The following is a 23391-nucleotide window of genomic DNA, read 5'->3' as shown; positions in this document are numbered from 1 at the left end:
TCCTCCTAGAAAGCCAGTTGCCATTGAGAAAAGGACTGCAGTCACTGAGAAGAAGGTTGAAGGAATGGAAATGGAACCTGCAGGTTGCTCTGATACAACGTCTGCTGTTGAGCCCTTGAATGCCATAGGCTTCACCACAAAATCAACTTCCTCTCTCCCCTCATCAACTCTTTGTGCCACAAAACCTTGTTAAACATGTTTTTCATTGCTTGTTTGAATTGTTTGTGGTGGTAATGGTTTTTGTGATTTTATTCTTTTATTATTTCAAGGTAATACAGAGGACTTTTTCCAATTGGGAATGCTTTAAAAAAAATTAATACATTGCAGAGCAGCATTATAATAATGTGGTTCAGGGTTTTTTGTTTAATCATTTGGGGTGAACCTGTTCTGGGTTGGGAATGCATTGGAATTTCCCCCGTAAGAAATAATGAAAATGTTCAGATTACTATATGTATGCTCACCTTATGAACCATTTTTCAGGAACAGGTTAGTTTTGTATAGTTTGTTTTGTATCGTGGGACCTGTGTGTATTGTATTTATTGCTGGTGTCAAATTGCTTTTAAAGTTATCAAATTAATGTTTTAATGTATGTTGTTAGTCTCCGTGGGCTCATTAAGGATAGGTGGGTGGCTATAAATATCTTAAATAAATACTTCCAGACTTAGCAGTCAACCTTATGGGCATGTACCAGTTTTATAGCAGCAGACGGGACTTAATTTGTTTATTTAAGCATACTGAATATAGCACAATTCTTTCATACTTCCATATAGGGCTGTCCTTGATTGACTGTTGACTGACTTGTAGAGGTGGGTCACTGAGAGCCAAGTCACCTAAAATGTTTGCACTGCCTTCCAGTTACTTCTGGACGACAATGCAACATAATTGGCCATAAAGCTCTTGACAGCTTTGTCCTTGTGCAGCATCTACTCTCTCTTTTCTATAATGATGAACAAAAATTATTTTCCTGGCTGTACTTCCTGCACACTCAAACATGAAATCAGGCAATCTTGGCAATCTTAGCAGTTGCCCCACAATTGTGAAAAATTGTGGAAAACCCTTTCCAAAGAATTGGGGTTATATTGTATATATATCCAGTAGCAACACTTTGCCAAAGTTTGAGCCTCTTCTAGAAAATATACAATAATTTAATTGAATGACTTCTTTCCCCCCACATTTGTGCCATATAACACTTCTTTCCAACACATCGAAGGCTTCTGAAATGGAATCAAAGCCAATAGTTTTATACAGTTTTAATCTTTTGAATCTTAGCTCAGTCAGCAGAGCATGAGACACTGGTTTGTGGTTTGAGCACCCCGTTAGGCAAATGATTTCTGCATTGCAGAGAGCTGGACTAGGTGACCCTTGGTCTCTTCCAACTCTACAGTTCCATAGCAATTGGATCACAATTCTTTCTTACTGTATTTTGTAGGGCCTCTCTCTCCCTTGCCCCATTTCCCATTGTTGCCTAATGTCAGGTATGGAGCAGCTCACTGACAGCAGATGCTGGAAGATTTCAAACGTCTCTGTGTAGTATCTCCACACAGTAGAAGTATATGTTCTGCATCTGGAGGCTATTAACTATTACGTAAATTCCTATTTTCCACTAAAGAAACTTTCAAAGCCGTCACTTGCTGGAAACAACACAGCCTCTGCCTGGGCTACTTTGATTCACAGGTCTCCTGAAGGGACTTTGATTTTATTCTGTGAACCGCCCTGAGACCTCCAGGTATAGGGTGGTATATAAATTCAATAAATTAAAATAATAAAATTGATGGGCTTTGTTGAGCCCTTCCATGCAACAGCCCTGTATTTGGATTCTGCCACTGCCCTCACCCCCCTCCAGCTGCTCAGTGAGAAAAGGGTGATGTAATTGGTTTCTAACAGCTTCTTAATGATCCCCTGGTTCTATATGAATAACAACAAATAACAGCTTCCCTTATTATTTATTTGTCAAGTGTTACATACAGTGGTACCTCAGGTTAAGAACTTACTTCATTCTGGAGGTCCGTTCTTAACCTGAAACTGTTCTTAACCTGAAGCACCACTTTAGCTAATGGGGCCTCCTGCTGCTGCCGCGCCGCTGGAGCACAATTTCTGTTCTCATCCTGAAGCAACGTTCTTAACCCGAGGTACTATTTCTGGGTTAGCGGAGTCTGTAACCTGAAGCATCTGTAACCCGAGGTACCACTGTAGTTGAAAGCTACTCCCCAAAGCATTAGGTCTAGTAATCTAATTGGACAAATGTTCACATCTATTTAATAACAGACGGCTTGGGTAGGAGAGGATGAATTTTTAAAGGGGAAGGAGTTGATCTGGCTCAGAATGTATAAGATTCCTTTTTAAATTTTCACTTTCAGCAGGTCTTGGAGGTGATTATTTTCAAGAAGGCGTTTAGGTTTCCAATACTTTATTTGTAAAACTAATAAAATATTAACGTGAGGTTTTAACTTTACTTACATCTACATCAGCCAATGTCAATTTTCTGGGATAATTTAACATACATACAAACAGATTCACTTGCAGAGAAATTCTTGCTTCTGTTTGGTTGCCCAGGACAGCCTCCTGCACTTCCCTCTTCCTTCACACCACACCCAAGATGCGAGCAACCCACCAGCTGCAGGGCATGATCAGCCGGCAAGCGGAACGGCAGCCTTGGTAGTTATAAGGCCACGGGTAGTATCCCAGGAGAGGTTCACAGATCCGCTGGCAATGTGTGTAGCTCCGTCTGCACTCAATGCAGCAGACTCCTTCATGGTCTAGCCGTGGGTCAAATGTCATCCCTTCACCCCCTTCCAGCTGCTGAAATTTGAAATATAACAAGCACAGTTTTTTAGTGGTACATTTCATTAAGTATCATAAAAATAGCAAGAATTCACCATGGCCATTAATTCACAGATTCAGTTGCTCTTAAATTGGATTTCAAAGAGGTTGTAGCTGACCTCTAGATTCTAGACTGATCTTTAGAAGTTTAATACTTGTTTTCAGGCACTCAGCCTTATTTGGTTGTACACTTTTAAGTGGGGAATGCAAATGGGAAAGAAGTCCTATTACAGCAGCAGGTGCTGGGAAAGTCAGTGTGACTTCTTAATAGTGAAATGTGAGTGGTGCTTGGGGGAACGGGCCTTGGGCAAGCAGCATGGGCATAGAACAGTGATGGCCAAACTTGGCCCTCCAGCTGTTTTGGGACTACAACTCCCATCATCCCTAGCTAACAGGACCAGTGGTCAGGGATGATGGGAATTGCAGTCCCAAAACAACTGGAGGGCCAAGTTTGGCCATCACTGGCGTAGAAGATCTCTATGATGGTGGCTAAAACATTTTGCAACCCACCCCCCAATAATCGAGCTTCCTTTAAATTAGCAACTCCATACAAGTTTAGTGTAGCAGGTCAGTGCAGTTTCCCATTGACTGAGTTTCTTTAATTTAACACAGCAAATGCTTTCAACTACTGACTACTGCTTACAGAGAGGTAATTATAGTGGAACTGAGAGAAAATGGATGAGCAGGAGAAGCACAGAGGACAACATTTACCCTTCTGAAGTTGATCTCAGCTCTCCAGAGTCCTCGGATTAGGAGGGTAGCAGTGATATGGAGAAAAGTCTGGTTAAGCCATCAGAAGAAAAAGGAGTGGTTGGTGAGGATGATAAAGAATTATAATCACCAGAACTCATGGGTTCAAGGTGTGGAAGATGGTGTTGCAGAGGATGGTGGGATCTGTTTCTTCCTGGCATGGATTAATAGCTGCTGTCCAGACCTACTGTCTGTTTCTGACAGGGAGGGGGCCTCCAGGACCTTGAGAAGGCACCTGCCTGGCAATGCCTTTCCTAAGGACATTGTTATTCACCTTGCTCATTTACCAGTGCAAGGCATGAATTGTGTGCAAAATGTAGAGTGCCCTGGGAACAGCGAGCGCATGCCACTGATAGGAAACTTGATCTCTCGGATATTGATGGCCTTCTGCCTCCCGCAGCCCCAGCAGCTGCATTGAATGTGACCAGGGGTTATGCCAGGCATGGCCAAACTTGGCCCTCCAGCTGTTTTGGGACTACAGTTCCCATCATCCCTGACCACTGGTCCTGTTAGCTAGGGATGATGGGAGTTGTAGTCCCAAAACAGCTGGAGGGCCAGTTTGGCCATGCCTGGGTTATGCTGTTGGCTGGTATTTGTTTTCTTTTCCTGGCAGGTGTTCATCTTTGTTCTTTGCTGACTTGATTAAACTTATTTTTTAAAAGAAATAGTGAAAGAACTATGAAGAAAATGCATATCATGTTACCACAACTAGACTGGCTTTTCACTTGCCATCTGTAATTTTTGTCAGTATCTTCCGTTATCTGACAGAAAATGCAATTTATTACTAATTAATATAATGCACTAATTTTTATCTTGTATCCTCCCTTAAACTCAAACCACTGAGATTAACTTTTGAGGACGGTACAGGATGATTGCAATAACTGGCACAGTTGGCTGCTGCATGTGAAAGACTGAAGGAAAGGCATGTCCAATACTGAAATCCCTGGAAGCGTTTCACCTCAGTTCTCTGCTCCAACACTCCGAGAATGACCTAGTTCTTCCGTGGTCCCCTCATCCATCCTGGTCATCTATCAGATGCTGGTTTTTCATATTCCTGCCTCTTGGTTAGTGTTTCAGATTCCAGAGATGCCTTTGTGTGGGGACAGGTATAGGAGTGAGGGCCCCCTTTCACATGCTATGCCCAGCCATTGAGGGGAAAACATGGAGCGCCTTGGGCAGAATTACTGAGTTTAGCCCTGATCCTTGCTCTTGTGCGAAAACGTGGGAGAAAATAACAGGCGACCCAGGCTTCCCTTTTCTCTTGCTGCTTACAAGCACCCAGATGCAGTCCATGTCCTTCCAGGAACAAACTATGGTGTGTTTCATTTTTTTGCCTATTGTAAACAGATGCTCCCTCCTTATGCAGAAGGCTCAGCAACGTAGTTTTCATCTGAAACTGCACAGAGTAGAAACCTCAGCTCACCTAAGTCAGTGACTGGCTGACTGCTCTCTCCTGGCTCACCTGTTTGGTCAGTACCAGAAGATGGAAGAATGAGGCAGTTTCAGGGGCGTTCTGTAGAAGCGCCTGGGGAGATGCACATTGACCAAGACTGTGGATGTATTCCATTGCTAACAAATACTCACATGGTAAGGATTGTCTGGGTTAAAGGCTGGCTGGGTGTCTTGCTCAGAAGTCCGGGTAGCGTTAGACTGCCGTCTACGCTGCTGAGCCCGCTGGGTGGTTCGTGGCCTCGTATTCACCTCTTCAGCAGCAGCGTTGAACTGATCCAGATCCAAGTTTGTCTGAGCTTGGCGCGCTTTCCGCATAGCTCCTCTCTTTCTTCTCTGCCCGACTGCAGACAGACATTGGGGTACATAACTCATTTAAATAGGTTCAGCTAAGTGCTGGTTGAAAGAACCCACTAAGCTAAAAGAGTTGAAATTCAATTACTTCTATTGTCATGCAATGTATGAGTTCTTTACACAGGGTGCATCACACATAACAGCTGCATCTCTAAACAACAGATCAAGCGCCTCTGCACCACTGGGGAGGCTTGAGGGGCTCCAAATCCCGATGACAGCAGAAAAATAGTTTGTCATTTTTCTACACTAAAAAGCCCCAAATGTTGTAACCTTTCCTCATAGGGCCTATGTCATGAGACCTGTGTCTCTCAGAATAGGTGAAACCGGGCTGGATAGCCGAGGGCTGTGATTCAGTATAAGCCAGTAGACTGCCTTGTAATGAGTCCGGCTCTAGGATCTCCCTAGGCCTCCCCCAGAATGAAATTAATTTGGATGGGCAAAGATGGCTTAAGTCTAGGATTTAAAGGTTAAATAAATGTTACCTTTTGGATAGGATGGCCGAAGCCAGAATATCTGTAGATCTCCACAGAGCTCTAAAATTTTGGGACTCAGAAAATTATTGTTCTTTATGGGTTGACCTGCAGCGACCCAGATTAGCGAATTTTCAGCAAATTTAGCTGGCATAATTTCACCTTCCTGTAAAAGGAGAGTAAGAAAATAAACAAATCTGCTGTTAATTTGACTGACAAAGGGTATGGTATGTGTTGCATGTGAAATTGGGTGCTAATAGTCAAGGATTCAGCAAAAAAAGAACATTTTGGGTTACTTTCATTCTTTCCAATTTCAGTTCCATTTGAGATTAGCTGTTACCAGGAGCCGGTCTTATTAGGTTTAAGGGAAAGAGTGAAATTGGCTTCGCTTTTTAAAAAAGACACTTTAAAACATTTTTAAAGGGTGTTTTATTGGCAGGATTATTAACTGTTTAGGGATCCATGGTGCCCTCAAGTGCTTAAAAGCTATGACAACATTGTGTGTTCTGACGGCAGTAATGATGAAGTTATTCAGTCATGCAAGATTTTGGGTGCCATCATGATGCTATCACCTCCATAGTATCCTGCAGGTTGAAAAATCAATTTGCACACATCTCCGACCAGTAATCTTGCACACACTAATGGTTGTTAGTTATGTGCTTCTCTCACTCCCTGGAACAACTTGAATTACGAATTTTGTTTTTATGTCTAGAATTATGTACACTGTTTCTAGAAGACAAAAACCTCAGGACTCAGTGTTCACAAGGAGCTCAGTTCAGAACTGTGATGGAGATTAGGCTTTGCTTTGTAAATCAGTGGCAGCCCCTGCACTGCAAGCCAGCATGGATCCAGGCATATGGCAGACAGAAGCGTGAGGCTGAGATGATTCCCCCAGCCCCATGCCCAGTACCAGGAAATCATTTCATCTGGCTATTAATCATCTCATGTGGATGAATGGGAGCTGGCCGGCAAGCGTAACCCACCTTGTGGATTAGGTACTTTTTTGCATTTCCTAAGAGGTCCAAGCTTGCCTCTCTTTCAGCAAGGGCAAGATCACCTTATCAGAATAAGATTTCAGGTGCTGAGAGATCCTGCTGGCTTGACTTCAATTCTGTGGCATGATGCTTAGATGGGGTGGCTCAGCAGGGCTGCCTCAAGTCATTTTGTTGGCACCTGCCTCTAAGGACCAGACAGAAACCAATTGGACTAGTAGGTGGATCTTACCCCAATACTGCTGAAAGGAAAATACCACATTTTTCACTCCATAAGACGCACCTGACCATAAGACGCACCTAGTTTTCAGAGGAGGAAAACAAAAAAAAATATATATTCTGAACGAAACAGTGGATGTGTGATTTTTGTGGTTCATGCCAATGCAAAAATCCTGAGAATTCATGTGGATCCGTGCTTTGTAACCACGTTTTTGCGCCATTGTGGCCCCATGAAACAGTGGATGTGTGATTTTTTTGGTGCAGACTGTAGCCATGGACATGCTATGTGATCTGATGGTGAATTTGGGGTGACCCAATGTAAAAATCCTGAGGATCCATGTGGATCCATGCTTGGTAACCACATTTTTGCGCCATTGCAGCCCCATGAAACAGTGGGTGCATGGTTTTTTTGGTGCAGGCTGTAGCCATGGACATGCTATGTGATCTGATGGTGAATTTGGGGTGACCCAATGTAAAAATCCTGAGGATCCATGGGCTTTTACCTCCCCCCTCCCAGGCAGCCTCCTTTATCTCCCTCCCGATCCCTTACCGATCAGCTGCTTCCTTTCAACACTTCCTTCCCTCTTGTTTGCCTTAGTGTCTTTTCCTTAGCTGGAGCAGTTTTTTTTTGCTCCTCCTTTTCTTCTAATTTTTCTCCTCATTGCTTTAGTCTTCCTGTCTTCTCTCCTTGCAAGTTTGCTGTCTTTCCCTCCCCCTTCCCAGGCAGCCTCCTTTATCTCTAGCGTCCTTTATCTCGCTCCTGATTGGCAAACAATCAGCTGCTGTGATGGCCTGGGAATCTGATTCAGAGGCTGAACCTGAAGAATCCTAGCCTGCACAGGAGTCCCCGCCTCCAGAGCCGGCTGAGCCAGGGCAGGGGCTTGAATCTGAAGGGCCCGCATCTGTGCCGGATCCTCAGGAGCAGACACCAGATGAATCCACGCTGGCTCCGGAGGTGATGGAGGACCCATTGCCTGCAGGTGCTCCTCTCCCAGCCCTGTCAGGGGAAGGTGAGGTTGCCTCTGGGTCCAGTAACCCTCCAGCCTCTCCTGAGCTGCAGAGGCTCAGGGCAGAGAGGCGGAGGGAACTAAGTTCTCTCAGGAGGAGTGCTCTCCTTAAGGCCAGGAGAGGCGAATCAGCTGTGGGCCGGGACCGCCCTAGGCCCCAGAGGAGATAAAGGCCAGTCAGCCCAGTCCCAGGTTGCGGGAGCAACATCGCTGGAAACCTGTTCCTGCCAGCACCCTGAATTGCTCTTCTGGAGTTCCTGACCACGCCCAGCTCCTTGCCTTGGACCCCACTTCGCCCTTGACAGACAGCCTCCCTACCCTCGACCCAGGACCAGACTCAGACCACGCCACATGGTAAACCCCCCCCCCCCCCCGGGACCAGCACAGCTGCTTTGTTTCAACACCCACTTCCCTCTTCTTCTTCTTCTTCTTTTTTAAAAAGCATGATCTGCTTTTTGCCCCTGGGCAATTCGGCTCCAGGGACCACACATTCACTCCATAAGACACACAGACATTTCCCCTTACTTTTGGGGAAGAAAAAGTGTGTCTTATGGAGCAAAAAATACGGTACATTGCAACAGCCCTTGAAGGCAGCAGGCTAGCACAGCAGATGCAAAGCTGGCGGCATGGTAGCTCTGTCCCCAGCCCTCAGCACCTGCTGCCTAAGGCAGTTGCCTCCTTCAGCTGTCCCTGTGACTCAAGCTGTCCCAAGAAACTCTCTATTTTCAAAGAAGAACTCAGGATAAAATTAAAGACAACCAGGTGCAGGGAAAGAGCCACTTTTGCTAGCCACTCTGGTGGGTGTTCTGGGTCCCACAGTTAAGGGAAGACCTTAATGGGAGCAAACACAACCTGGTGCTGGATTATAGTAGGCCACAATTTTATTGATTACAGTGCAACAGGCTTGGCATCGCCACTGGACGATCACCCACATGAACAACTGCCACGCTCTGCTGCCTTTGGACAACGGGTGTTGACCCTTTGGTGAGGCTGACCATGGCATGAACTACCTCCTCTGGTTACTGGTAGGGGGCGCTGTGGTCCGTCAGCCTCTGTGCTGAGCCTCTGCACAGAAATCACCGGCCTCCAAGATCCTTGAAGGGGCGGGGTGAGAACTCCTGGGGCCACCAGCTGAAACACAGGGGCCAAAGGGGCAGCATACCCTCCAACATTTCTCAGATGAAAGTTGGAGTGTATGCTGGTGTTTGAAAGCACAAATGCACATGATGGGTAATTCAGTCGCCCTAACGCCTTGACTCTGTTACTTTAGTGTTGCATTATGACAATTTTTGCACTTACAGCAAAACAAAAGCACAATATTATGTCCTAAATGTTTTAGTGCACATTTCATTGTAGTAGATATTGAATATAAAATGGCCAATTAAACTAGCATTTCCAAAAACCAGAAAGTGGTTTATCTCCAGTCTGAGGTAATTTGGTTTTCTGAAGTCCATGCCAACCCCGCATCTATTCAGTTATTTTTATTTCTAAAAAGCTTTCACAGATTATTATTATTATTTTAAAATGGCAAAAGAAGGGGATAAAAACATTTTTTTTTAAAATATCACTAGCTAGAGAGCCTAGGAGCCCGTTACAAAATCAATAATAGCATTGTGCAAACAACTTGGCTAAATAAAATCGATCTAGTGTGTGGTACTTTAAGTGATCTCAGAGGGCAATCTGAATTTTATCCTCTGCTTCCATTTTAGTGTTTCTGCAGTGCAGCTACAGAATAGCAGCTCTCTTATGTAAAAAATATTTGGATTCCTTAAAGTTTCTAGTTCAATCAGTGCCATTTTCCAACACTTCTTCGAATATGAAAATGAAAAGACCTACAGGGTGCACTTCCAAATGAAGGCTTTCTTTAACTTGCACTGCAAGCTTTGGGTCAATATAATTGCTTTCACTGAACAAGACTTTTAATCAGAGCTATCATATTAGCTTAACAGTGGAACTGGAAGCTGTATCCAGTCCAAACCAAATCTTTCACAGTATCATAAAATGGATCTCTGGGGTAATTAAACCTAACCTCATATTCTGAGGAATGATTCACTAAAATTTAAACCATCCCTAAGTGGTGCATCCTAAAGAAACTTCTGACTACCCAGTTCCCTCAGTGTCAGTAAACAATTCCCCCTGCAACACTTCTCTCACATGCCTTCCATGCCAAAAGCTCTCTCATTTGCTCAGTCCCTCCCTCTGCAGTTTTCCTAAAATGTGATGCCTCAGACTGGCCCTCCAAGGACATCGTTAATGAAGGAGGCCATCTTCAGCCAGCTGGTTCTTGGCTCAACTAGGCTCATCTGAGGTCAAGTCCCCAACCCTGGCTCAGCCCAAGAAACACTTGCTTGGCTGGGGGCCCAGCTGATTGAACAGAGGCCAAAAAGAGATGTTCCGGGGGTGCGATGCAGGTGGGACCAGGGCCTGGGCTGGGGCTCAGGTGGATCCTAAGCCTGTTCAGCTTGGTCATGTAACCTGGCACAGAATTATTTTAAAGACTCTTATCCTGCTGACAGGCTTGGGCAAAGCAGCAACAGAACTGGCAGGACTTCAGGGAGGAGGAAGAGGATCCTGCCAAGGGGTTCAGCTCAGAGTGGGTCACACGGGAGCAAGCTGGGGACGGGGAAGGAGAGGTTGGGATAGACAATACTCATGGGGTGACAGAGGATAATGAGGGTACAGAGGCCAGTGCACAGGAAGCCGAGCAGTGGGACCCAGAGCCAGAGAGGCCCCCGTCCCCACAAACATGGCAGGTCCTAAGATGTAGGGAACAGCGGGCGGGACACTCCAGGAAGCAGAGGCAGGCCAAGGCCTGCAGCCTAGTTCACTAGCTGGCCAGGTAGGGAAGGAGGTCTGCAATTTCTCAGCTGGGGCAAGCAGAGCGCAGGTGAGGGTCACTTGCCTCATCAAGCCCAGATGCTGCAATCAGCAGACACAGTGTCAGAAGGCAGCAGAGGGAGCTGCTGTGTCCACTCAACTGACCATGTTGAGGGATCTCGTCTGGGATTCACCTTGGACCTTCCTGGGTTTCTACTTCGAGACTGACTGCTGAACTTGGCTTACTTGGACTGACTCCATACTGTTTCCTGATCTTTGGACTTGGCTTGTGTGGATTGGCTTCTGGAGTTGAAACTTCATCTTGGCACACTGTCTGCCAGGTAGGCCAGGGGATTAGGACACAGCAGTCCCATTCTGCAGAGCGGGCTTTGGATCTGGTGTAAATTTATATGGGCTTCCCTTATACTGACTTGCTTCACAACAGCTTCTTTTGCATAGGATCAGAGCCAGCCTGCCCACTGCCATGCGTTTCTTCTTTCAGTGTTCAAGCCATGCCATACAGACACAGTCCTGCTGCTGGCAGGGATCAGCCTGCTTCCAAGGCAAACAAACCAAGGCACAGAGGAGGAGGGGGTTCAGGCTGCCTTGTGTGCCTGCCCAGTCCTGCCTGCTCTCAGGCAGAAGCCGAGAGGAACCAAGAGAACAGCTCAAGCCCCTCCTGTGCACCGTTACATAAGTGGGGGGGGGGGGGCAGAGCTGGCTCACCCATTAGTGAGGGTGAAGCAGCTGCTTCAGGCAGCAGAAGCTCAAGAGAAAGCTCCCCACCTGCCCCACCACTTCTGCCACCTCTGGACACCATCTTGCCAAGTTTCAGCCAGAGGTGGGCATTCTGCAAGGCCTTGGTGCTTGTCTTCTCCACTCCAGCAGTGGGGAAACAAGCAGCAACACCTCATCCCAGAAGACCTCCCTCTCTCTGAAACTTGGCAAGAGGGAGGCGTTCTGGCGGCAGCAGAAGTGATGGTGGCTAGAGGGGGGCAGGAGGCAGCAGATTTCCGTTTTGCCTCAGGTGATGAAATGGGATGGGCCACCTCTAAGCAAGGATCCCTTGGCTGCTGCAGACTTTCACTGAGCACCTCTCCTGGAAGATGCTGCTGCTGAAGAAAGCCAGACCTGGCCCAAGTGGGGAGCAGCAGCAGCAGCAGCAGAGCTTAGCCAAAAAGTGAGGAGGTGGCAAGGCTGGGCTGCACCTTAAAGAGCAGCTGAAACCTCCCCAGCTGCTTTATGGGTTCCTTGGTGTTGCTGCTGCTTTCAGGAGGTTCTCTAGGGCCCCGCTCCATCTTCACACTTCCCATCACAAAGCCTTTCTCCTTCCCTTGCACTTGACAATCCTTCAAACATAGCTTTGCTGTCAGTGTAAGCATATTTTTGGTGACTACCTACCAGATCCAAAGAGATTCTCTCTTTGGTCATTGCACTGACTTCAGGGATGTGAGATTTAGCTTGGGCTTTAATGTAGCATTTTTCTCCTCCAGCAAAACGAATTCCACTTATGCCCTAGAAAAACAGACCTTGGTTATTAACATAAATGTTGAGGTGCCCACCCAACTGCTGCAAGATACAGAAGTGCTTTTAACATAAAATGCTTTGCTTCCCACTAAAAAAGACCCAAAGTTATTCACTACCAAGTAAAATGTACAGTAATAAAATAATATTTAAAAAGATTTAACAATGCAATTATATCATTGGTACTCTCAAATGACCAGGAAAATGAAGAATTCCCAGGAACCAAAATATTGATAAGGGAGGTCTCCCTAGAGCTAGCATTCCATAAACAGTCGGCTATTTCAGAGAAGGCATTTCCTCTCAACATATGTAGAAGGGCCTCAGGGTCTGGGAAAGTTCATATGGGGAACTTTAGTTACAGGCTTACTGAGTTGTATACGGTTAAAACCAGCAGCTTGAATTGGGCAAAATGACAGTTACTGCAGTCAGACCAGAACCAGTGTTATATGTTCACACATTCTTGTCCCAGTTAACATTCAAGCAGCCACATTTTCCACTAGCTGTAGTTTCCAAACCATCTTAAAAGGCAGTCCCACATACAACACATTGCAGTAGCCTAACCTGGAGGTTATCAGAGCAAAGACAATTAAAGCTGGCTATTCCCATCTAGATAGGGCTGCAGTTGGGCTTCCAGCGCAAGCTGGTAGAAGGCCCTCAGTGCCACTAAGGCCACTTGTGTCTCCAGTGACAGGACTGGATCCAGGAGTAGCTCCAAGCTGTGAACCTGCTTCTTCCAAGGGAGTGTAACCCCATCCAGAACTAATCTTGCTCATCTGGGCACAGGAACCACCCCCTCGAAATGTCTTAAGTCTAGGCTGGATTGAGCATCCGTTTGTTGGTTCTCATCCAGTCCATTAGCAAGGTCAGGCACTGTTCCAGCCCAGCAGTGCCCTGTTCTCCCTGCTCACGGTCTTCACAGAAGGATTCCATGGTCAGTGGTATCATAGGCCATTGAGAGGCCAAGGAGAATAATCAGAGATGCTTTTACATCCCCCCCTTCAGCATTTTTGATGAACTGCTCAGAGGTTCTATTCACAATCAAGTGGTATATAATTTTTGTTAAATGATTTTTAAAAATTCTGTACATGGCAGCCAAGGTGGTCTCAGTAAAAAAACTAGGCTTGGACCCCAACTGAAATAAACACTGAGCCTAATAAATAATTTCCATGTTCTCTTCTTCCCCCGCCCGCTGCTGCCTTGGTGCTTTCACTCCAAATGCATACTGAGGGGAGTGTGACTGGCTTGCCAGCCCTGGGAGCCAAGCTGAGAGGGTGCCACAACAATGACTTAGAATGGAAGGCAAGAGGTGGAGAGGTGTGTGTGTTAAATTTTGGCATCATACAGGGCACTGCTGAAATTTGAAAGCCCAAAGTTCACCACTGCTTCCTCCATTCCTTCTTGGGATACGCCCCCCCCCAAAAAAAACCCTTCAGCCAACCATACTTACAATCTGAAAATCATGAACTTCAATAGCCTCTTCCTCACCACTTCCAGTTTTAAAGGTTTCCAGGTTGTTCCCAGCATCTATTTCCATTGACACCTCTTGTGCCTTCCCGTTAATACTCATCATGTAATGGACATTGTAGACCTGGGATTGAAAAAGGGGGAAAAGATGATGACTTTGGTAGAAACCTATCTAACTAGATCTGGTATCAAAGACTACAGGTTAGACGTTCTATAAGATCTCAGCATCCATGCTGATGCTGGCATACCTAGGATGGCTCTCAAAATGTTATCGTCCCAAAACTCATGGTGGGTCAAATCCTCACTCGCTATTCTTATCTGCACTGAGAGATGGTGATTTGAATGTGAAGGGGTTTTCTTTGGCTTCATTGTCATGGTCAGATCCTGGTGAGGTTTAGATAGCCAGTTACCATTTCATCTGCGAGAAAGATCACTCTGCCTGCTTTCCGGCCATTAGAATGGTTCACCCCTAGATGCTGATGAAATCCAAGGGCCAAGAAGTTTCCAGGAGGCAAGGCAGGCCCTCTTGTTGAAGTCTTAATCATGCTATGGTATATGCAGATTACTACCAACTTCTATGACCTTAAAATGTTTTCCAGAGTTAACAGAAAGGCAATGTTCAGTTACAGTAAAGCTAAAAAAGTTAAATTCAAGGCTGACAGAAACCTATGGTCCTTGATACCCAGTTGCATGTGAGTGATGTCTTGGTGCACCCTCTGGGATCTTTTATGCCTTGGGCACTTGCCCAAGGTTTAGGGCAAAGGCTTAGGGTTGCGGGAAACCATTATGGAATGGATGGAGTCTCTTCCTCGCACGAGGATTGCCTTCTCCAACCTGGTATCCTCCAGGTGTTTTGGACTAAAACTCCCAATATTGGGAGTGAAGGCAGCTGTAGTCCTAAATATCTACAAGGCATGATGTTGGGGAAGGCTGTCCATGTGCAAGTAAAAGGCTCCATCCACCCCATAATGGTTTTCTGCAATGTGGCACAAAATTATATTTTGTGACTGATGCCCAGGAAGCAGTCTCAAAACTGCAATTCTCAACATTCCAAATGTGCAAAGTGTCCAAGAAGATTGGTACTCCCTGATACTGGGCTGCATCTTCTTAAAAAAAAAACATCTTTGGACCCGGCCAAAATGGCCAACTATCGCCCAGTTTCAAATCTTCCATTCTTGGGCAAGGTGATTGAGTGGGTGGTTGCTGAACAACTATAGGCTTGCCTGGAGGATGCGGACCATTTGGATCCCTTCCAATTCAGGCCTCACCATGGGACTGAAACTGCCTTGGTCACGCTGGTCGGTGATCTCTGGTGGGCTAGGGACAAAGGTGAATGCTGTTTCCTAGTTCTGCTGGATCTCTCAGCGGACTTTGATACCACTGACCATGACATCCTTCTGGACCGTCTAGAGGGGCTGGGAGCTGGGGGAACTGTTATACAGTGGTTCCACTCCTTCCTCCTGGGCCGTGTCCAGAAAGTGGTGGTGGAGGATGAGTGTTCAGACCCCTGGGATCTCACTTGTGGGGTGCCTCAGGGTTCTGTCCTCTCCCCCATGCTTTTTAACATCTATATGAAGCTTCTGGGAGAGATCATCAGGGGGGTTGGGCTGGGTGTTCATCAGTATGTGGATGATACCCAGCTCTAACTCTCCTTTAAATCAAAACCAGTGAAGACAGTGAAGGTCCTGTGTGAGTGTCTGGAGACGATTGGAGGATGGATGGCGGCTAACAGATTGAGGCTGAATCCTGACAAGACAGAAATACTGTTTTTGTGGGACAGGGGATGGGCAGGTGTGGAGGACTCTTTGGTCCTGAATGGGGTAACTGTGCCCCTGAAGGACCAGGTGCGTAGCCTGGGAGTCATTTTGGACTCACAGTTGTCCATGGAGGTGCAGGTCAATTCTGTTTCCAGGGCAGCTGTCTACCAGCTCTATCTGGTATGCAGGCTGAGACCCTATCTGCCAGTGGACTGTCTCACCAGAGTGGTGCATGCTCTAGTTATCTCCCGCTTGGACTACTGCAATATGCTCTATGTGAGGCTACTTTTGAAGGTGACCCAGAAACTACAACTAATCCAGAATGCGGTAGCTAGACTGGTGACTGGGAGCAGTCGCAGAGACCACATAACACCCATCCTGAAAGACCTGCATTGGCTCCCAGTACATTTCCGAGCACAATTAAAAGTGTTGGTGCTGACCTTTAAAGCCCTAAACGGCCTCGGCCCAGTATACCTGAAGGAGCGTCTCCACCCCCATCGTTCAACCCAGACACTGAGGTCCAGTGCCGAGGGCCTTCTGGCGGTCCCCTCACTGCAAAAAGTGAGGTTAGAGGGAACCAGGCAGAGGGCCTTCTCGGTAGTGGCACCTGCCCTGTGGAACGCCCATCCATCATATGTCAAGGAAATAAACAACTATCTGACTTTTAGAAGACATCTGAAGGCAGCCCTGTTTAGAGAAGTTTTTAATGTTTGATGTTTTATTGTGTTTTTAATATTCTGTTGGAAGCCGCCCAGAGTGGCTGGGGATGAACTACTTCTTCTACTACTACTACTACCACTGTTATTAATCTAACCTCTACAGCCAGAAGAATAACCCCCCAACCCACGTGCCAAGTTTGAGGTCAAATGTTGTTTAAAAGAACTCCTTCTGGGACTCTGTTTCAGTTTTAGTGCTTTTAAAACATTAACTGATAAGAAAGGGTTAAAGCAGCACATCTAAATAGCAAAGTTTGCCATTATGAACATGGCACAAAGCCAATGCAATTCTGGGCTGCATCAATAGAAGTATAGCATCTAGATCAAGGGAAGTAATAGTGCCACTGTATTCTGCTCTGGTCAGACCTCACCTGGAGTACTGTGTCCAGTTCTGGGCACCACAGTTCAAGAAGGACACTGACAAACTGGAACGTGTCCAGAGGAGGACAACCAAAATGGTCAAAGGCCTGGAAACGCTGCCTTATGAGGAACGGCTAAGGGAGCTGGGCATGTTTAGCCTGGAGAAGAGGAGGTTAAGGGGTGATATGATAGCCATGTTCAAATATATAAAAGGATGTCACATAGAGGAGGGAGAAAGGTTGTTTTCTGCTGCTCCAGAGAAGCGGACACGGAGCAATGGATCCAAACTACAAGAAAGAAGATTCCACCTAAACATTAGGAAGAACTTCCTGACAGTAAGAGCTGTTCGACAGTGGAATTTGCTGCCAAGGAGTGTGGTGGAGTCTCCTTCTTTGGAGGTCTTTAAGCAGAGGCTTGACAACCATATGTCAGGAGCGCTCTGATGGTGTTTCCTGCTTGGCAGGGGGTTGGACTCGATGGCCCTTGTGGTCTCTTCCAACTCTAGGATTCTATTATTCTATGATTCTATTCTTGCATGAAGCGGTTAAGACCATAGAGTAAGCTGTCCTTCCAGGCTTAGCTAGGTCATTCCCCCTCACCTTGGGAAGAAGGACTACCAAACACTTTGCTCTCTTTCTCCCATCATATGAAACCTACCAGTAAGGAGGTCAAAGATGGATGCTCCAAGCTTAGGCTGTGTGGCTTAAGCAAGCCTTCTTTGTGTTTCTATACATATTTAGAAATTCACAACTTTGGAACTTAAGCTAAAGTTCCTGTATTTTCTTGATGCTGCATGGACCTCTGAAGAGCTGTAAGTAAACCATTTTAACTTACCAAATGTATGGTCTCTTCGTTTGCTAAGGGAAGTGGGGAACATGGGAGGTGGGCAACTTAGAAGGGGACGTTTTAAAGTTTTAACAGCCCATATTTCCACATATGGACCATAAAGAAGGGTGATCGCCGAAGAATTGATGCTTTTGAAATATGGTGCTGGAGGAGAGTCCCATGGACTGCAAGAAGATCAAACCTCTCCATTCTTAAGGAAATCAGCCCTGAATGCTCACTGGAAGGACAGATCCTGAAGCTGAGGCTCCAATACTTTGGCCACCTCATGAGAAGAGAAGACTCCCTGGAAAAGACCCTGATGTTGGGAAAGATGGAGGGCACAAGGAGAAGGGGACGACAGAGGATGAGATGGTTGGATAGTGTTCTTGAAGCTACCAGCATGTGTTTGACCAAACTGCGGGAGGCAGTGGAAGACAGAAGTGCCTGGCGTGCTCTGGTCCATGGGGTCACGAAGAGTCGGACACGACTAAACGACTAAACAACAACAACAACATTTCCACACTTTACTTGGCTGCATATTTTCCGATTTTAAATCTCTGCTGGGGCTCACTTACCAAAAAGTATTTTTCCCAAACTTGGATCAAGGCATCCAAGAAATTCTATTATACCTAGTATTTTTCTTTTAACCAAAATATACAAAATTAAAGTCAACAATCCAAACATTTCTAGAGATCCTACTTACTTTCATGTGGAAAGCCAGGCCTAGAATGGAGAAAGGGGACCCTGTGAGGAATTGTGAGCAATTGTTCTTGGATTGTATCTGCTGCATGCAGATATATTATTTATTTTATTCCTAGTAGCACCTTCTATCCTGCTACGGCTGTAAAAGAGCAGCAGAGAAGAAATCTCCATGCCAGAATGAGAGGAAATAAAATATCTGAAGACCTTGGCAAACTCTCAAGAAGAAATGCTAAGGCAGTTTGTGTTTCTTATTGAAACTTTGCTGGCTGAATTGTAAATGAAATCTGACAGAATAAAGGACGTCTCTGTGTTCAAAACGGAAACATTTGGATCTGGAGTTTTAAAACTGCAGCTTCGTCCACAACACATTGCTGTAGACTAATAATTAAAGCACAAGATCTGCCTTATATGCCACAGAAACTCTTGTTGAATTCTGTTGTGAATTAGAGGCACACTAAATAAGGCTCAAGGGATGCGGGTGGTGCTGTGGTCTAAACTACTGAGCCTCTTGGGCTTGCTGATCAGAAGGTTGGTGGTTCGAATCCCCACGACGGGGTGAGCTACTGCCGCTCCATCCAAGCTTCTGCCAACCTAGAAGTACGAAAGCACATCAAAGTGCAAGTAGATAAATAGGTACCACTCTGGCGGGAAGGCAAACGGCTTTTTCATGCGCTGCATTGGTTTCAGTGTTTTGTTGCGCCACATGACCCAGAAAACTGTCTGTGGACAAACGCTGGCTCCCTCAGCCTGTAAAGTGAGATGAGCACCGCAACCCCAGAGTCGTCTGCAACTGGACTGAACTGTCAGGAGTCCTTTGCCTTTAAATAAGGCTCCCTAGAAGACACACTAAAGAAGCCACCCAGTGCAACACATTTGCCACAGCTACCAGATGGTGACAATAGACCCAAGTCTTCCATTTGGCCTACCCTCCATAGCAGCCCTGGGGGCTTTGGCCCCCACAATAAAATATTTGAGGGGGCTGAGTCCCCCAAAGTTTATGAGAATTCCATTCAAATGGTGTGCATGCACTGTGTCATGTGACTTGAGTCTGCAGGGCTTACATGGGCCCCCACAATATTTTTTCATTCAAGTTGGCACCCCTGCTACCCCCTGATTATCAACAAGTTTATTCACTTGAAGAATGAAGGATAACAGACAATTTCTAGTGCAGGGTCTGGTTCCACAACTGCTGCTTGTTTTTGCATTTTCTTCACACATCAAAAGGTACCAGCATCACATTTTGTGGCTCAGCTTTATGGATCCTGGCCCCTGAAATGGATCCTGGAAGCACACAGAGTACAGTCCAAGACCTGGCCTTGTTTAAAATACCAGGGGTCTCCTGCACACAGTCCTTATTTCCAGAAATGGTTTGGGGCACTGTGAGGAGAGCAGCTTAGGGGTCTGCTGGTAGCTTCAGAAACTGTTGGTGAATATGGTTAACTTTCATTCATGGCCCAGTCAGATGTAGCCCTGAGCCCAATGTATCTGATCCAAACAAAATCCAAATAAATCCCTCACTTCTCACCTCTTTGTCAGTCACCTTCCAATAGTAAAAGGCTCCCATGGCCCCAAAGAGTAGGAGGATGGCTCCGCCAATAAGCACCATGGCTCCAATCCTGAGCAGCCGCCTTGTACTGGAGGGTTTTGCCATCACAGCTGAGTATGCCTGCAGCAGGGTGGGAAGCAAAGCGACTTGAATCAGAGAGGCAGAGGCCATTTGGAGGACGAGCGCCTGATCTGCAGTGAAGCCACAGAGGTTCACACGGGACACACAAAGTCTTTGCTCAGAAACTGAGTGAGGAATAATTCCATTCAACCCTCTTAAAAATTACAACAAAAGTACCAAGCAGTCAAGGAAGGGGGTATTTTGAATTTGGGGTGTGCACATGCATGTCTACACAAGACTGAGAGAAAAGAAAGAGGGCAGAGGCTCACATCCAGGAGGATAGGGAGAGATCAAAGGCTTGTCCACACTGGAGCAAAATGTGGATTTGTGCCTGCCTGCCTGTCCATTAGTGGGAGAGGGGTTTGGGTTCAATTGTGGCCATTTCAGACTTCCTAAGGTTGAAAAACTCCTCATTTAGAGGGGGAAAGTCCAGGACAACATTGGGATGTGGAGGACATCATGTGGACACCCCTACATTAATGGGGAGACAGGCAGGTGCAAACCTACCTATTGTCCAGATTTCCACCTACCAGCCCTCCTGTAAGGGAAATGCTCCACTTCCAAACATCTTAATATAAGAAATGAGATACTTGTGCACCCCCCCCACAGAGTAAACCCCAAACACTTGCCAGGATGGCAACTTCTCGTGTGCACTGGCCTTTCTGCTTCCAAGTAGAGATGACAAGTCAATACAGTGGTACCTCGGGCTACAGATGCTTCAGGTTACAGACGCTTCAGGTTGCAGACTCTGCTAACCCAGCAATAGTACCTCGGGTTAAGAACTTTGCTTCAGGATGAGACAGAAATCGCATGGTGGCGTAGCGGCCGTTACCACTTTACCATTAGCTAAAGTGATACCTCAGGTTAAGAACAGTTTCAGGTTAAGAACGGACCTCCAGAACAAATTACCCGAGGTACCACTGTATGCCAAGGGAAAAGAGGCACTGGCGTGTTCTGGCGTTTGCCACGATGGGCTGACATTCAAGTACCATGTATTTCATGCCTCAAATATCTGATTCAAATCCCACCTCAGCTGTGAATTTACGACATGGCCTTGGGCCAGACCCTCCATTCTTTCTAGGAAATCTGTTGTGCAGTACAATCTTGAGCATATTAATCTGGAAGTAGCAGCTTCACAAAGGGGCAACTGTGTGCTGGGGGGCGGGTGGGGGGGGCGGGGAGAGAGACAAGCAGCACCTTCTGTTACAATATTTGAAGAAGTACCAAATCCTGTCCCTGGCAGCCATTTTTCCTGGTAGCCTGTTTCCTTCCTAAAGAGCTACTGACTAAAGAGCTATATGTCTATGCTCAGGTATGCAGGGAAATGGGCTCCTTCCCTGGCACAGACCCTTCCTGGCTGTTGAGGTGGTTCTGTGGAATGTTGGCTGCCTGAATGTCACAGGCACCTGGCACAGATTGTTTGTAACATGTCAGCTTGGACTTCTGTGATGCTCTCTTGTGGGACTGCCACGGAAGATGGCTCTGGCTGCAACACTGGGTGAAGAAGCAGCATGTAAAGCAGGGGGTCATTGGCAGACTATGGAGTGGAGCTTCACCCCACTGCTGTGGGAACATCTATCCTTCCAGAGTTGTAGGCTGGCTGCCTACTCACTATGGGTCTCAGTTCAAGGTTTTGCCAATGCCCTGATGCACTTTGCACAGTGACACTTTGCAAAATGAGGCCTCTGGAAGGCAATTAAAGATCCATCTTTTTCATGTGGGCATTTCATGGAGGACTTAGGTTAGATTTGGCTCCTTTTAGTCCTTTGCTGAACTGCTTGATTGCATGGGTTTTCTAAATGTGTTTTTGTGTGCTGCTCTGAGATGCTTCTGGATAAGGGATAGTATAAAAATAATAAATAGAGAAATGATTCACAATGATCAAGAAAACTAAGTTCTGAATAGATCCCTTGCTAGATCAGACCCTGTTCCAGGTTTTCCAGCACCTTGAGCCAAATCAGCTTTTCCAATGTGTTCTTTTCTTTTCTGCTAGTGGCTGCTGGTTCCCCACACCCCTGTGCTTTGATCCTGACGTCCAGCTGAAGGTCCATGGGGCCATGGGGGTAGGGGGAGAGATCTGAATCCCACAGGGTGGAATGTAGGTGCAACACCATCATTTGGGAGGTGTGCGTGTGGGTCCTGGGAATGCTGTGAATTAGTGAATCACCCTTCTGTCTGGATCTTGTATTTTGATGCTGGTGGGCCTCTGGGCACAGACCCAAGTTAACTAGCTTGCTATAGTATTTGGAGCAGAGGTCCTAGCTGTGTCAGAGAGGTTCCAACTAAAACCAGACTTTCTTCCGCCTGGCCAGTTGCCCAATCAGCCAACTGCAAAGCCATAAAAAGATGTGTGAGTCAGGTATTTTTTCTGATTTGCATTGGTCTTTTTTGGGGGGGGGGAGTGGGAACCTGCCCTCTGCATATGCTCACTTTGAGGCGCTCTGCACATGCTGGGGGTGGGGGGCAGGCCAAAAGTACCTTAGCCGAGGCACTTTGCACAAGAACTGCAGAGCACACACATCACACGCCTCTCTCCAAGATGTCTCAAGCCACAGGCGTGAGGGGGGTGCCTGGAATGGAGTGCCAAAATGGAGGGGGGCGGGGACGTAGAAAGAGGAAGAAGAAGTGAATAGGGTTCCTGAGTGAGTGATCCTCCTTCCCTTTTTCCCAAGAAGCAGAAGAAGGGACCCCCGGTCTGTTTTTGCCATTGTGTGAGTCTTCTGAGGAAAGATCGCCAGCTCCTTTGCGAGGGGAGGGAGAGAACAGTTGGCTTTCTCTTTCTGGGAAAGAAAGTCTCGTCCCGTCCCCCGTCCCTTGCATTATTTGTGAGTCCGCAGCAAATCCCCCAGATCCCTCCGAAATCGTTAGACAGAGCTCCATCTGTAAGGTAGAAGTAGGACTTTTTTGCAAAACAAAAAAGTTTCCGCCAGCAAAGGGGGGCAGAAAAGTGGCTGGGAAAAGAGGAGCGGGGGGCAGCTCGGGGTGCTGCGGGCCGTACTCACGGGGGGCATCGGGGCGGGCTCCCCGTCCTCCGGCTCGGCCAGTGCGATGGGCACCTTCTCCAGCCTCTCTTCCATCCTTTCCGTGGAACGTCGGCTGCCAGCTCCGTCTCGGGCGGCTCTGCCTGCGGCTCCTGCGGGAGCCTCGACAGCACCGACGCGCAGGGAGGCGGCGCATCGGGCAAGGCGGGCGCGCGGCGGAGGAGCCGGAGGGGGGGGGGGCGTTTCCAGAGGGTAGAAAAGGTGCGCTTGGGGTGTTTTTGGTTTCTAAACTCAACTTAAAAAAAAACAAAAACCTTTCCAGCCGTTGAATCCAGCTGTGCCTGGTCTCATAAGCAAGAGCTGTGAAAGTTTCCGAAAAAGAATAACGTGCGGCATTTTTCCAAAACTGTGTCGAGGGAGGTACGGTAGGGGGCTCCGCTGCAATTCCCAGAAAAAAAAGCAGGAGGAGGGCGGGGGGTTATCAAAACACCCGGAGCCTTGCTCTTTAATTGGCCAGG

General features: G+C 46.8%; 1 protein-coding gene across 2 annotated transcripts; it reads right to left on the bottom strand.

Annotated features, from left to right (window-relative positions):
- Positions 1-1212: 1212 nt before the first annotated feature.
- CNMD (chondromodulin) lies at positions 1213-23065 on the bottom strand. Of its 2 annotated transcripts, none has more exons than XM_083624348.1 (7): positions 22895-23059; positions 19752-19892; positions 13850-13990; positions 12280-12393; positions 5856-6009; positions 5155-5363; positions 1213-1846 (listed from the first exon to the last, which is right to left on the bottom strand). In XM_083624348.1, exons 1-7 carry the CDS (start codon positions 22967-22969, stop codon positions 1697-1699), a joined length of 984 nt encoding a protein of 327 aa, XP_083480474.1. In that variant the 5' UTR covers positions 22970-23059; the 3' UTR covers positions 1213-1696. The 2 variants fall into 2 exon arrangements, with proteins under 2 accessions (XP_083480474.1, XP_083480473.1); XM_083624347.1 differs by lacking the exon at positions 1213-1846 and adding an exon at positions 2391-2799 and having other exon boundaries at positions 22895-23065.
- Positions 23066-23391: the final 326 nt, after the last annotated feature.

The sequence above is a fragment of the Podarcis filfolensis genome (assembly GCF_964270895.1).
Source record: "Podarcis filfolensis genome assembly, chromosome: 7".
Classification (NCBI taxonomy): Eukaryota; Metazoa; Chordata; class Lepidosauria; order Squamata; family Lacertidae; genus Podarcis; species Podarcis filfolensis.
This window is presented reverse-complemented; position numbering and strand designations above follow the sequence as displayed.